This window comes from Saccostrea cucullata, unplaced genomic scaffold (assembly GCF_032062105.1).
Source record: "Saccostrea cucullata isolate Sc308-1 unplaced genomic scaffold, CSIRO_AGI_Scuc_v1 ctg12538, whole genome shotgun sequence".
NCBI classification, from domain to species: Eukaryota; Metazoa; Mollusca; class Bivalvia; order Ostreida; family Ostreidae; genus Saccostrea; species Saccostrea cuccullata.
The window spans coordinates 1,991-18,440 of NW_026921391.1; the positions used below are offsets into that span (position 1 = coordinate 1,991).

The 16,450-nt window shown below is 32.0% G+C and overlaps 1 protein-coding gene across 1 annotated transcript; it reads left to right on the top strand.

Moving 5' to 3' along the window:
• Positions 1 to 12,466: 12,466 nt before the first annotated feature.
• On the top strand, positions 12,467 to 15,946 carry LOC134259860 (uncharacterized; the record flags this gene model as incomplete). The annotated part of the gene is made up of 9 exons (XM_062742457.1): positions 12,467 to 12,559; positions 12,760 to 12,909; positions 13,141 to 13,392; positions 13,542 to 13,714; positions 13,805 to 13,966; positions 14,723 to 14,806; positions 14,922 to 15,026; positions 15,231 to 15,323; positions 15,755 to 15,946. Coding segments are annotated over exons 1-9 (1,284 nt in total), but the record flags the coding sequence as incomplete, so codon positions are not given.
• Positions 15,947 to 16,450: the final 504 nt, after the last annotated feature.

Below are 16,450 nucleotides of genomic sequence, written 5' to 3' on the forward strand. Positions count from 1 at the left end.
TTAAAAACGAAAATACCCTACATGACAGATTTCCCAACTTACGTATAAAGTTTTAAAAGATTGTAAAAATTTTTTGTGAAGAGATTTTTAATAAAGCAGGACTATCCTTCATCGTTAGAGAAGATGCTGAATTCAAAACAGCATTCAATTTACAGTAAGTACAGTTGAATCTTATTCTCTCGAAATTCAAAAATCGAATACCATGAATGAGTAGAACTAGTTAAAAGTCCTAACCACTTGTTTTATGTATTTTAATCTTGGTATTTCAAATAATTGGTTATTAAAAAAAATTAATCGTTCAGGTGGGACATAAAAAAGAGAAGTTACATGAAGATGGTAATAATTGCTTCAATACACATCGAAAACATATTTTAAAATTTCTTTGTTACTGATATGTATGATTGTAATTTTTTTTTTAGTATGATTCAATGATAGAGGCAGGTTTAATTAAATTTGCTCCAAATTGGTCTTGGAACGAGTGTACGCACTACATTCGAAGAAAACTCCCACAGAATCCCGATAACAGCATCCCTTTTTTCATTTTTATGGCGCATTTACTGGACTTGCAATACTGCTTTCGTCACAGAAATTTTTTTCTCATGTTATATTTATCCACTTTTAAGACAGAAGAGGATTCAATCTGCAAAAAATTTCCTTGAATATTCTTCATAATCCCACCGGTGTTTTTTTTAATTTTGTTTGAGTGTACTGTAGAGGTTATTTTATATCTTATGTATAGATCTTTTAACGACAAATATATACGAAAGATACTCCATTTAAAAAAACTGAAGGAGTGTCTTTTATTAAAAACGGGGTGTAGATTTTTTTTTTTTTTTAGTTTTTATTAAAGTGTAAAAAAAAAATGTGGAATGGAAAACTTGTAGGGGCCCAAATTTTTCATAGATATCGATTGCCTATATTTTACGATTATTTTACATTGTAAATTGTTAATTTAACTGGTAATTAAATGAAGACATTTTTGATACTTTTGAGGGAAAAAATCAAAAAATCAAATGTAAAAGGGACGGAAAGTGTTCATATTCAAATGTATCTACATTATTACCTGTTCAGTTATCCACATTAAAGCCCAAAAATTGTAATAACTTTATATTTTGACTTTTTTTTAAATAAGCGGTGTTGCATATAAAGCTAAATAATTGAATTTTTATTTTAACACAGTGTATGTTGTGCATTTTTATTTAAAATCACTGAAAATTAGAGTGAAGAGAGGGGGAATCGGAGGAGGGGGGTTTATTAGTTTTTTAACAATTAATAAAATGTGTAATTATTTAAAGAACTGTTAAAACCCCCCTTTATTTAACTAATTTTTAAAGCCATCGTAAAAAGGGAAATGTATTGATATTTATGTTCCCAAACGGAGTTGGGAACTTTTGTTTTACTCTGTTTTTTTATTAAGCGGAAGACCTTCTTTTTTCTTAGGTTTTCTTTTTCACTTTTATTAAGGTCTTCCGTCTTAGGGAAAAACCCTTATAGTGATTCTCTGTTTCTTATTATTAAGGTTTTCCTTTTAGGAAGACCTTATAGTGATTCTACTGTTTTTTTTTTTTTTTTTTTTCCCTTTTTGTTTTCGACGATTTCTCAGGATGACAGAATGGATTTTCATGAAATTTTCAGGGATGATAGAGAGTAAAAATATTTTAAAATACAGTTTTCAGTTTTTCAAAAGTCACTTCCGGTCGTGAATTCCAATTTCCGCTTTTTTCAAAAAAGTTTTGTCCGTCATATCTCAGAAACGGTAAGAGATAAAGACCCAAATTATATGAGTAATAGATCTTGATAAGTAGGCAACCCCATTTGGGTTAACACGTCCCCGTCACTTCCGGTCTCACAGGAAGTATAAGAAATCGAAAAATTCAACTTTTTTTTTTTGAAACTTTTTTGCATCATATTATAGCATCTCATTTGTAGTTTCGAAATTTTCGTCCCCCCGGAAACAAAAACGATAACTTCCGGTAATAAGAAAACTGCATATTTTCAGTATTTTTTCTTTCCATAAATTTTTTTTATAGATAAAGTATTTGTAATGATTTTTGGACATGTTATTCAGACTGCAAATGACTACATTTCGTCAAATAACTTTGTTAAATTTACTTGTCCGTGATTTCCTTCCTCAAAATAAAAGTTATCATAGCTAGATCTCTAAAAAAAAGAGTTTAAGCCCAAAAAATTATATAAGTGGTAGATCTTAAAAGTAGGCAAATTCAGTTGGAATAAGATTTCCCCGTCACTTCCGGTCGTCACAGGAAGTGATAAAAATCAAAATTTTTAACTTTTCTTGCGTGAAACATTTTTTGCATCACATTATAACATCTTATTTGTATTTTTGAAATATTGTCCCCGGAAACTTTAACGACAACTTCCGGTTATAAGAAAAACTACATAATTTGTGTATTTTTTTTTCCCATAAATTTTTTTTATACATAAAGTATTTGTAGTGATTTTTTGATATGTTATAAAGATGTTTATGTCTACAGTAACCTCAAATATTTTTGTAAAATTCACTTCCGGTCGCGTGATTTTCTGTCCTCAATATGAGAAGCTATCACAAAGAGATCTCAGCAACGGTAAGAGATGGAGACGCCAAACTTGAAGGAGTAATAATCTTGATAAGAAAGGGAAAATCATAAGGGTTAAGTTTGCCTTCATTTCCGGTGTCACAGGAATTAAAGAAATCAGAAATTTCAGCTTTTTTTTTTGGAATATTCTCGACATACATTATTCATTTATTGGTAACCGTTGTTCTGAATTGTGCCCCACCAGAAAAAAAAAGGCAACCCGGTTATGAGAGAAGAACTTCATAAATTGAGTATGATCTTCCCATAAATATTTTAAAGAAAAGTATTTGAAATGATTTTAAAATATGTAATTCAGACTGCAAATTTTAAGAATACAAATATCTGTTAAAAATTGATTTCCGGTCTCTTATTTCCTATCCTAACTGGAGTTAACATAGCCAGATGTTGGTTATGGTAACTTAATTATATGAATAATAAACCTTGAAGAGTGAACAACAGATATAGGGAAAAATGCTCCGCTGTCACTTCCGGTCGTCACAGGATGTGTTTGAAAAATCAAAATTAATTTTTTTCTTTCCAATTTTTTTTCATTCTTTATTGCATCTGATTGTATTTTTGGGAAATATGTCAGCTCCACCAAAAATAAATAAAAAAAAGTAAAAACAACAAAAATTAAATTTAAAAATAAAACAACACCAAAGGTAAAAAGTAAGGTTTTGGAAAGTATTTAAATTGCTTATATGCCGCATAACCTTGACCCTTGATTTTATTTTTATCTTGACCTTTGACCTTGACCCCCCAAGAGTTATTTTTTTATATTTAGCTTGATACAGTTTCAAGTTTTAAAAGTGGTTCAAAAGGTTTTTGAATGACCTTGACCTTTGACCTGGATAAATGACCTTGACCATTGCCCAAATGTCACAATAAGTTTAGTCCGTGGGGATTTTTAAATTCTCACTTTAACAAATGCTTATAAAACCCCCCCCTTTTTTTTTTTTTTTATTAATAGGAAGCTAAAAAATTTTCTACAGTTCAAACGACGCCACAGATAGACATGACATTTAAGGATTGGTGAAGACCATCAAAGAAAGTGTTAGTTTTTACAGTGAGTTCTAAGTATATAATGCAATTCTAATGATATGGCAACAACTAATTTTTTTCTGTCTGAAATTTAGGTGCTGATGAGCATGAAAATTAATTTAAGTTTGTAGGGTATTTCTTCACTTTTTGTCAATAACATTGTTTCTCCTGCTCAAATACGAAATTTTAATACCAAGTATTCTTGATCTCCTTTTATGTAGCATTTCAATTTTATTTCATTGAATATTAATTAAGGAATTATTTAAATAACTTTTTTTCCCAACTATAGATAGTTTGAAAAACTGCAGTTACCTCGCTTTGAACGGCGTGGTGTAGAGAAAATGTATGACTCACAACTCATGAGATGTTTAGACCTTTGATTTGAAGAGTAGGTCAAGGTATTGGAAGCGGTAAATTGTGATTTAAGCTTAAAATCCAAATGACCTTGACCTTTCCTTGATATTTGACTTTGACCTTTGACCCCTTCTCAAAAAGTAATAAAGAAATATTCATTACCTTTATCTAGATTAGCTTCAAGTGTTAATCTCAAGTTTATCTTCTCTCTCTCTTTTGGATGACCTTGACCTTGATAAATGCCCCCATTGACCCAAAGGTCACAATTAAGTTTAATGTCGTTGAGGTATTTGCAACTCTTACTCTAACAAATGCTTATATCCCCCCCCTTTTCAAAAAAAAAAATAAAGCAGTATGAGAAAATGTCTACAAGTAAACGACACAATATATTGACATAAGATTGAAGTTAAAGCAAGAAAAGACCCCCAAAGAAATTTAGAGTTTTAAGGTGATCTCTAAAATATAATAAAATTTCTAGGGAAAATCGGCAAAATTCATTTTTTTTTCGGGAAATTTTGTATTGCTGAGCATAAAAATTAATTAAAGCCCGTATTGGCTATTTTTGCAATGTTTTTAATATCATTCGATTCTCCTGCTCTATTACGACTTTTAATACCAAGTACTCTTGCTTTCTTTTAGTGTATGGAATTTATTTCAATTTTTTTCGGTTTTAATATTAATAGAATGAATCTTGATTTCATTTGAAATTTGTTTTTTTTTTTCTAAAATAACCAATCCAAAAAATGCGACTTTCAGCATAGAAAAAAGAAATACACGTTTCTTCCCTGTGTTTCCATCTAGAATTACTTGTTTCAAATTTTTTTTTCTATTAATTTTATCCTATGTCGGTCAGGAGTTTTAAAAAAACCCCGATTTCTGTTTTTTTTTCCATAATTACAAACTGCCTTGCATGTCTCCTTATGTTTCTCACATGCTCTTAAATAATTTATCGCCATCCATTTCAAACATAAAACAACTCAAATCGGATATTTTCAAACATTCTTTAATCATGTATAATGCACATATGATGCAGGTACACATGGGACATTTCACAATGTTTTCACTTACGCTTCCTCTTGATGCGCAGATCAAATGCATGTTATTTATATTTTGGTATGTCGTAATTTTAATCAACCCTACCACTTACATCTTAACTCGAAAACAATCTCATTCAAGCTCAAAATACACCTAGGAGCGTGTTACAATGTTTTGAACGTGCTCTCTTTGGTGATAAAGAAATCGTGGTTGTCCCCGGTGGGCTCGTTAAAAGGAAGTCTGTTTGGAGTATATTTATACCAACTGCGAGCCCGATCTAAAATCCTAGTAGAGAAATGAGAATTTTCCTGTTTTATTTATTTTCTTGCTTTTTTTTTTTACTTTTTTCAGCCCAAATGATTTGAAATGCATAAAAAGGTAGATAGGCCGATAATTGTTCACTGAACAATTAGTCTTGATTATATGTTTCTTTTTTAAAATAGAAAAAAACATCCTGCATACAGATAAATAAGGAAACGGAAGACCTTCTTTGTTGCTGTAGCAACAAGAGTTTTTTAGTTATTATTCTTATTTTTTGACAAATTTTGTGCACGCGATATCTGGGAAATATTCATCGGTTTTTCATCAAATTTTCAGGGATGATGCGCTCTTATATGCCATTGTTTCATTTGGAAGAATTTTAACAAAACCTTTCCCGGGGCCAAGTTATGGCCATTTTCCTGATTTTAAAATGAAATTTTGTAGTTGAGATCTAAGGAACTACTAAAGATATGAACTGGAGACTTTTGGAGAAAATGGACATAACCCGATTGGGAATGTCCTTTTCGTGTGTCTCGATACTTCCGGTTGCTACCGGAAGCGAATTAAAAAAATAAAATTTTAACTTTTTTGTTTTTCATTATTTTTCTTTATTTTTCGTGATAAAAGAGACATTTAATAGGATGGAAAAATGTAATTTGTTTTTGAATTGATAAAGACAATCTCGGGTATTCGCATTTAAAAATTTTAAGCGGTGTTCCCGATGGCGTAATGGTTAGCGCGTTTTTGCTCGCAACGAGATCGTTTCTAGTTTTATTATTTTTTTTTTTTTAGACAAAATTTTGTGCGGCGATTTCTCGTAAACTATTCGGTGGAATTCAATGAAAAATTTTAGGAATAATAGGTCACTATATGAATTTTATATAAAATTCCTTTTTTGGGGAAAAATTGTACCAGTGCCAAGTTATGGGCAATTTCCTGATTTTAAAATGCAATTTTTTTTTGAATGTTCTCGAAAACGGCTCAAGATATTAACTGGAGACTTTTTAGTGATAGACCATGAGTTATAGATGTGCAATTTTTTCGTTTCGTCGTCGTATTCCGGGGGCCCCAGGAATGAATTTTAAAATGTGCACTTTTTCAACTTTTTTTGTTTTTCAATATTTTTCTTTTATATAATTAATGTTAATGGAGATACTGGAAAGGCCTAATATTAATTTATTTTGAATTGAAATCCACACACTAGATATTTCATTTAAAAATCTGAACTGTCCAAGATGGCGGGGGGGGCTCCGTGAACTCCGCCTTGCAATGGGTTCAAAGGTCAGCTGAGCTTTAGTGAACGAAACTTCTCCCAAAAAAATTTATGAAATGTAAAGGATTCTTTAGATTGCTAATCGCAACTACGTTGCATTGAATATAGTTTTAATTTGAGGTTTCCTCAAACTGCTATTGAAATTGTTTTTGTCTGCATCTCATAGTAGAATACAACATGACTACAAGTGGAAATATGCGACTACAGTCTTTTGTTTTGCACCAGGGAAACTTTTCCTAAACCACGGTTATAAGTAATAGCTTTTCAAGAAACTTCCTACTTAATATTCACTATGTTTCTGAAGTATTACTTGACTTTTCTTTATTTTACCTCGCAGGCTTATGACATATTAAATGAATAGAAAAGACAAAAATAAAAAAAATTTTTTTAAAGATTGTTTAAAAGGTTATATAAATATTCTTGTAAAAAATAAGTTTTGAACATGAAGAGTATGGGTTCCTTCCGTAGGGGGAGTATTTTTTTTTGTGAAACATTCCAGTTTTTCATGAACTTAATCATCTCCACTTTTGGGGGGAAAAAGGATACAAAATTGTGGAAAATCTAACCGAATTCACAGCTTTAGGACTTGGCCGTATACGATATTATATTTGCATAATGTGATAAATATTTTCTTACGCTCGTAATTCCTTTTGGGCTACTCTTTTATTTTCATTGAAGATATCAGCTCCATTAAATAGATCAAACATTTCCAAGGAAAAGCGTGAAGAACTTTGTGACGTTTTGGGACGAAATAATGTATATGGCCACTTCAGTAGTAGACAAATGGCACAATGTAGAAAATATAACAATGGCATGCCTGTATATGGTTTTACATGGAATAAAAAAATTTAATACATATCAATAAAGGAAAGAAAACAGTATCATTGTTCATCAATAATAGATTATCTTTCCTAAAAAACTGTTAAAACTCAAGTAACAATTTTCCCATGTGATCATCGTGAGCAAGTTTGGCGAGAAATTTATTGTGGCTTTTAAACCAAAATTTAATAGTGACCGTCTTTCATTATTCTAAGCAAAATTTTTTCAGAAGTAATGTACAAGTATGTTTTGAGATGTGGTCCCAATAGCGTAACAGTAAGCGCTTTGTATTTCAATACTGGCAACCCGGATTCAATCTCCTTTGTTTATAAAAAATTTTATCATTTTTTCAGCTCGATTTTGCGGGTTTTTTAGAATCGGACGGAAGACCCTCGTTGCTCGCAACGAGTTTTTTTTCTAGTTATTATTATTCTTCTTGATTTTGGCAGACGATTTCTCGAAAACGCCTTGATGGATTTTCCTGAAACATTCAGCAATGATGTAAAATCAATTGAACTTGTGATTTTTTTTCATTTTGAAAACGTCACCCGGGGCGAGTTACAGCCGATTTTCGTTTTTTAAATGAAATTTTTCAAAAATTTTTTAGAGATCTTCAATATAAATTTTGAAACTTTAGGGTGGTATATCTTGACCTTTAGATGTCGTACGTGTTCATTTTTTCCGTGACACTTCCGTTGTAAACCGGAAGTAGTTTAAATATACCGTATTTTTTCATTTTTTTATTTTCTAATGAATGTAATTGTTCATAATAAAAATTTAAAGAGTCTGTGTCTTAATATTTTCCCCGGAAATGGGGTTTTTAAACCGGAAGTTGTCTAGAAATAAGTATTTTCCATCGAAACTTTCAGGGATGATTATTACTTGCTTGATGTAAGGTTGAAGGTCGTTTTTAGCACTGGTCCACCGGAAGTGACTAAAAAGAACCGGAAGTTAATTGGAATTGATAGATCCTACATTTTTTTGCTTTCTAATTATATCTTGAAGAATTCTCTTGCCTTTTTCACATTTTAAGTTTTATTTTTAATCCTTTCAATGGAATTATTCCAACACTGGTCTTTTCCATTGATATGGACGGAAGACCTACTCGTTGCTGGCAACAGATGGGATTATTAAGGTTTCCGTCTTGCGGAAGACCTTATTGTTATTCTTAGGTTTCTTTTCCACTTTTATTATTCTTTTTTTTCTTACCGATTTTGTGCACCATTTTCAAAAACGGCTCGATGGATTTCCATGAAATTTCAGGACTTATGTTACATTCTTGAACCTTATGCATTTTTTTCCGATTTGATGACGTCACTTCCGGTTTGGAGATATTGCCGATTTTATGATTTTTGAAAGGTCAGTTTTGCAGACTTTCTCAATAATGGGTCAAGATAGAAATTTGAAACTTTCAGGTAAGATAGACCAAAGTCTATAGATATGTACAACAAATTTCATTTTTATGGAAGTGCCGCACGTGGCGCTCGCTATGGGCCCAAAAATAGTCCTATCACATTTTTCAAAATTTTTTCACCTTTTTTACTAACTTTTTACCTAGAAATATTTTGTGAAAACACATAAAAAAAAGAAGTGAGAATTTCAAGATTTTCAAATGATATCTCAAAAAAAGGGCTGGCCCCTAAAAAAGGGATGGGGGCCAACGTTTTTTTTTTATATCTAAAAAGTTTGAGAATTTGTAATACTAAAAAGCAAAGTTGTTAAAATGTCAAGCTTTATTATTTAAGTGTCAAAATACGTCCGGGGTCGTCCCCCGGCCAAACGGGAAGTAGTGGAAAAAAATGTTTTTTTTTGCCGTTCTTAACAAGTTTTTTGGGGTTTTATGTGTCTCTCTGAGAGCATGAAAAGTAATTTTTCCCTCCTGTGTATTTCCGGTCAAAACCCGGGAATCGCAAAAAATGGCTCATTTTGAAGTTTTTGATGCAAAATTGAAATTATAAATCAAAGGAGACTACTTAGCTCAATGCTTTCCTTTGTTCCGTCACTTCCGGTTTTCCCCGGGAAAAACCGGACGGGAAAACCTACTCGTTGCTTTGCAACGAGCTTTTTCTAGTTATTATTATTTTTTTTTTTTCTTACCGATTTTGTGCACGCGATTTCTAAAAACGGCTCGATGGATTTCCATGAAACTTTAGGACTTTTTAACATCACTTGAACCTTATGCATTTTTTTCCGATTTGATGACGTCACTTCCGGTTTGGGGAATTTTCGATTTTATGATTTTGGAAGGGTAGGTTTTCCCGACTTTCTCAATAATGGCTCAAGATAGAATCATAAACTTTTGGGTTTATAGACCAAAGTCTATAGATATGTATAAAGTATTTCATTTTTTTCGGAAGTGCCGCCTGGCGCTCGCTATGGCCCAAAATTGACGTTGCGAATTTAAAATTTTTAACACCTTTTCTACGATATCTTTTTTCCTGGAAATATTTTGTTAAAACATATAGAACAAAAAAATGTAGAATTTTAAGATCTTTGAAATGATATTTTAAAAAGGGGGTGGCCCCTAAAATGAGGGGCCTGAGGGCCAAATTTTTTTTTTTTTCAAAAAGTATTGAGAAATTTGTTATCGAAAGAAGCAAAGTTGTTAAAAATGTAAGCTTTATTATTGGACTCGTCAAAATACGTCCGGCGTCGTCACTTCCGGCCAAACCGGAAGTAGTCGGAAAACCGTATTTTTGCCGTTTTGACAAATTTTTTGGGTAACATATGTCTCTAGGAGCATAAAAATAAATTTTCAGTCCGTCGTCGTCACTTCCGGTCAAACCGGAAGTAGCCAAAAATAGCTTATTTTGAAGGTTTTTGATGAAAAATTGAAATTAAATCCGGAGACATTAGCTCATTGTTTCTTTTTTTTTGTCACTTTCGGCACTTCCGGTCAAAACCGGACGGGAAGACCTACTCGTTGCTTTGCAACGAGCTTTGTCAGTTATTATTCTTTTTTCTTCTTATTTTTCTCCCGGGCTTTTTTGTCCCGGTGTTTAGAAACTGTTCACCCAACGAGCTAAAACCTTTTTAGGGTTAATAGGTGTGTAGTGTAGGTGTGCGGAACGAAGGTCATTTTGCGCGCATACGCATGCACGTGCGGGCGCGTGCAACACGTGAAATTTACTTAATATAGCTATAACTTTTACATTTTTTGATGAAATGATTTGAAACTCATAATATCATATATAAAGATATATTAATACTGCAGATAATGTGACACTGTCAAACTAGCATGAACTCGCGCGCATGCACGTGCGCTTCGCTCTGATTGGCTGAAACAAAAATCTCAATATATCTTCTGTTTTTTCAAATGCTATGAAATTTAAGATATAGGTATACTTTAGCATGTCCTACAATATGATATATAACAATTGTCATGTAAACACGCGCATGCACGTGCACTGCAATCTGATTGGCTTAAACTTTAAATGGCTATAACTCCCTTGTTTTTCAACCAAACAGTATGGGATTTGGAACATAGAAAGACATAATGCACTCGCAGAAGAAGGTATGGTCGTCATGCACATGCATGCACGTGCGTGCAGTTCTTTTTGATTGGCTGAAAAAAAAATGCAATATCTTTTTTAATTTTTGACGAAATGCTTTGAAATTTTAAACATAATCATGCATTAGGATGTTCTACAATATGATATATAACATTTGTCGTGAAAAAAATGCGCATGCACGTGCGCTGCAATCTGATTGGCTTAAACTTAAAATGGCTATAACTTTCTTGTTTTTCAACCAAACAGGATGGGATTTAGAACATAGACAAACATAATTTAGTCCTACAAGATGATATGGGCATCGTGCACATGCATGCACGTGCGTGCAGGTACAATGCGTAAAGTTACAATTGCACTTAATTTAGTGTATTTTTGAAAAGTTTTTAATGAGATGCCTTAAAATTATGTACATTAAAGAATACTGATAATGTAGATAAAATGATATGGTCATTTTGCATATGCATGCACGTGCGCTCGTGTGCAATGCAAAAATTTGCAATATACATGGTATACATAGAAAAAAGGTTGAAAAGTCTAAGATGCATAGAATGTGTCTTATTAAATGAAACTTAGAGGAATTGAGGCACCAAGAGGAAGTTGGGGAGCGTTTGGGGAACATCTGTAACGGTTCCCGTTACAATTAGCCCTAGTTCATTCTGTTGTCTATTTCTATCCTTATTGAAAAAGATATTGCTCTGTTATTTAAAGTCTTGAATTTTGCTTACTTTATAAAATGGATAAAGCTTTATTTAAATGGTATGTCCCGTTGTTTTTTGATCTTGACAAGGAGCACACGCGGGTATGATTGGTCGGCATAGGATGCTCACTACTCCATTGCACCTGATCCTACCTCTTGTTAAAGAGGTATATGCTTGTACTGCTTCTTATTTGTTTTGTATCGATGGACAGTTGAGCTTGAAAAATTTTTCGTTTTCTTCATATATTTCATTTAATTATCAAGTATATGGTCTTTTACTAACTTTTGATATAAACCAGAGACATTTTGATATAAACACCAGGGGGTGGTTGTTTTTATGTCTCTGGACAAAAATAATTTAAAATTTATAATTAGAAAATAATATAATGAGTACATGACATGTTATTTGTTATATATTCATTATATGAATTTCTAATTATCTGATAAATTATGAACGAAACTATCACTAAACATTTTTAAATATATCTATAGATGATTCGATCATACGATGCCATGATTTCAGAAAAATTTAGTAAATTCATGTTTGGCTGTTTCGCAACACGTTCTCGTGTTAGCATATCAAGAATAATATATTTAGATATACAATACATGAAAATAGTGAATAGTATAAATAGATAAAGAGATAGTTGATGTTTTCAAACGTCAAAAAATGTGAAGGGGATTTTACATGTCTTCCATTATTGGCACTCTTGTTTCTCTTCGCTTGACGTCATACTACGCAAGAATACAACTGTGTAGCAAATGATCTTATTCTGTATTTGTAGTTATAGGTAGTTTTTTATGTAAAAGATGAAAATAAAACAAATCATTCCGCCATTACTTAGAATTCGATAAATAAGAGACAACATGAGTCTCCAAAATGTTTTTTTATACTCTAGGTTTTGTTAAAGTGATGTTATGACTGTGTTTCTTGTCGCCATTTTGTCAATATCTTCATTGACGTCTGCTCAGCCTTTTCCATTTCATATGGGTGAGTTTTTTTACGTGATTATAATGGTATTTTTGGATAATGATGTCTTGGTTTATATCATTACAATACACAATTTATATAATAACAATTCGATCGACTTAGAGCATGTTAAGTTTGATTTCTCTTTGTTTTCTCCCTATTTTATAACTGCAGGAAAATAAATTGTTTCGTTTTCAATTATGATTTGTATCTTTTTTCAGATATCCTTGCAGATGAAGACGAAGCTGAGCGTATCTATAACATCACAAATGAATTCTTTAATTCCACTCGCCTTGGAGTGTGGGCATCTATGGATATAAGTCCAGTCACTTTTGTCGTAAACACGAAAAATGAAACTCCTGGCATTTATAGTGAGTAAAACTGTAACAAGTAATTCCTCATTACAAAGCCAAATTTTAACTTTACGATTGATTAAATATTCCATCGATTGATGTCAATGAAAAAGAAGCAAAATTTTAAGATGACAACTATGATTACATTGCCCCGTTTCCTTTTAACCACTTAGTTTAAAATATCTTTTTGGTGTAATTTTTGGAGTGCATTTTAAAGTTAAAATATCTTTTGACCATTTTTCCTACTAGGTTTCACTGAGAAAAACAGTTCTTCCTCGTCATATATTGATATGAAAAGAAATCCCTCCGATCTGTTGTGCATATTAGCAAAAAGCATAGGTGTAGCTTATATTCGGACTCGCCCTGGAAGGTCCAGTATTTGTCGGCCGAGCATACAGATAAGACCAACAGTGACCGAATACATGGACATTGCCCATCAGATCTACAAGTATAATGATAGTGAATTCACATCAGTCGTTTATATTACGGACCACATGTATGGTAAGCTCAGCAAAAAGTTATTTTCATGCTGCAATGTGATGATTTGTTGAAGGAAAATATTTACATGCACACAATCAAGGATTGTTAAAGCAATTGTCGAAGTACTGCAAAAATATTTTTAAAATAATTTTGTCATTATATTGTTTCAGATTTCGATCTTAGCATTTTTCAAAAGAGATTCAATTCCACCTTGAAGATGATGATGTTTACAATTCATAATAGCAGTGTGCCATCTCAAGTAAAGCAGTTTGTCACGGATGGCAACACAGATTCTTTCATCATGTTTGCATCTGGTGCCGTTATAAGGAATATGTTACAAATTGTGAGTTACGTCGTGACTTAAGATACATTAATAACGATGGATTTAAAGGATGTTTAATTTCATTTATTTTTTATTTGGTTTTTTTTGTAGCTTTCAAACCTGAAGAATTTAACAGTGACAAGGACAGATAACTGGGTGATGATACCATCAGACGAAACAGAATGTCCGGATATTTTGGGTTTGAATTTCTCAGTCGTGTGTCTTCGACACGATTTCGTTAAAGATCCTGATGTCACCGTCGACTTAAGATATGTAAATGGAAACTTAAGACTTATTTACAAAATGAAATGTGTTTTAATCTACTTTTATCTTTTAAAGAGATTTTAAACATCAAAGATTGGAAAGACCCGTAGATGTAAAATAAGATAAAGGATACATAATTACATCAAAGAAGACAGTACGAGCTTTATTGTGCCTTAAAAATTTAATGTTCTTAAAAAGTTATAAAATTGGCTTTAACAATAGTTGAGTAGATTAATATGATAAATCTTTTAAGAATATGGCATGAAGGAGGACCTATTTGAAAATATGACATCATTAATTTGGTACATTTTCAAGTTTAATGCAGAAAAGCCTCAAAATGGCTCATTTCTGTGCTAATTTTCCTTAAGAAAATAGTGTCAGCCACCGTCGCCCACTTTAATTTTTGGATATATTATGCAAACTGCTATGAAAAATTACATATTTCAAAATCTATCTGGGCGTCGTTTGCAGAGTATGTTTTCTCAAAGAAAATTCCACTGAAAATTGATGTCTTCTGCAACTTTTTAAGAAAATACGGGAAAACGCACAAGTTAATGACGTCACAATTAGCATTTAGGAGGTCATATTAGAAAAAGATTTCTGTATTCTTACTGCAGGGAATTCGTATGATTCAGAAAGAATGAATTTTGATTTTTTATATCATTTTCATATTTAAGAAAAATATAGGGCTTAATTTGTATTGAAACTGTACCCTGTTCTTTTCATAATCTTTTATTCAAATGTTACAAAAACCATTGATTTTAGGTGGATGACGCATTATTGTGGAGAAGTCTCCAATTACTTGAGAAAAATATCAAAGCTTTATCCCTCCCTTCGGTACCTACTGAGGTAAACACTTTCCAATATTTAATCATAATTTTAGAAAAAAGAAACTTACACTAATTAAATAAAAGTGCAGTTAAATATTTGCATTTTGAATTTAATATTTAATCTTTTGTTTTAGACGCCAGCTTTGCGGCACCTGGCATGGCATGTTTACAATGCAACTAAAGAAATTAAATTGGACGACGATTTAATGAGGATCGATAAAATACGAACAAAAGCAAAAGTACAAACGCAGTTGCTTTGTTTTAAATAATGGCTGTAACTTTTGTTTGTTTTTTTTACCCTGTAGAGTATGTTAAAATATTTAAAAAAAAAAACAATAAATAATTTCTGAGACGTTAATGAAATAATCAGAAATATATGAAATGTGCATTTGTTATTTTTCTTCTTTTCGGTTTCTTGTCGACAAATATCTTACTTTTTTCAGATAGGAACATGGACTCGGTCTACAGACGTGGTTTTGACTACACAACCTTTCGCCTTCACCCATGCATCATTATTAACAGTCATCACTATCCATGTAATCCGGGTTTTTTTTCAGTTCTGCTTTCAACATCAAATTTGTCTCTGATGTTTCTTTCTTTGTATTTAAACCTTAGAACAATTAATATTTTATGTATACCGATATCATATTTTATATAAATTTAGATCATTTTGTAAATCTTTGACGTTCTGTGTGTGCACTGTGGTAGCGACCGCTCTATAATAGAAATATGATGAACGCAACGCTTACTGGCATAAATCATTGCATGAATAGTTGACATTTTCAACTGCAAATGCTAAATCGACGCTTAATGAAAGAAACATGCATCATTAAGAGGTTGAGAATCTGAACTTTTTATGCAATAATTTATTACATTAAGCGTTGCATTGCATTACGTTTTATCATTAGCGGTTGCTACGGTGCATACATTTTATGGTCAAAACTTGACCATATAAAATCTTTTTCAGGAGCCACCATTTGTAGTAAAAGTTGTGAACAAGAGTGGGACTTTCTTTCAAGGCTACACCATTGATGTTCTAGATAAGATTGCTGAGGAGGTAGGATTCACGTACCTGATCCGTGAAGCACGTGACAATCTGTACGGTCTAGCTCTCCCGGATGGTTCTTGGACGGGACTCATAGGAGAGGTCCAAAGAGGGGTAATGTAACATGCTATCGTGCTGGTAATAAACTGATCGGGGTTTTTTTTCCGATTAAAATTATTATAAAAAGAAATGCTTTGGATTATATTTTAGCATTTTAAAGAAATAAAGTCTTTAAGCGGTATATATTTGTTACAATAATCATCTTATCTATAATCAGGATAAATGTGAGATACGTTCAAAATTTAGATTAACATTTAATGTAAAATATTTTAAACATACGTACATTACAAGCCACAGCGTTCTTATCTTTATAAAATTGTGAAGATAAAAGAAAAGATAATTATATTTTAAAATTTTGTCTCGCAGAATATGCCAAAAATGTTTGCATTCTATAAAAAATAAGATTTTTTTCCTGTACATGTAAATGATAAGCATTAAGTATTAAGGGTTTGATTAGGGCTAGTTCAGGAGGCCTAAATGTTAGGATGTTAGAGTTAGGGTTAGGGAATTAGGGTTAGAGAATAAGGTTGAAGTAAAGAACTTTTTAGATGTTAGGAT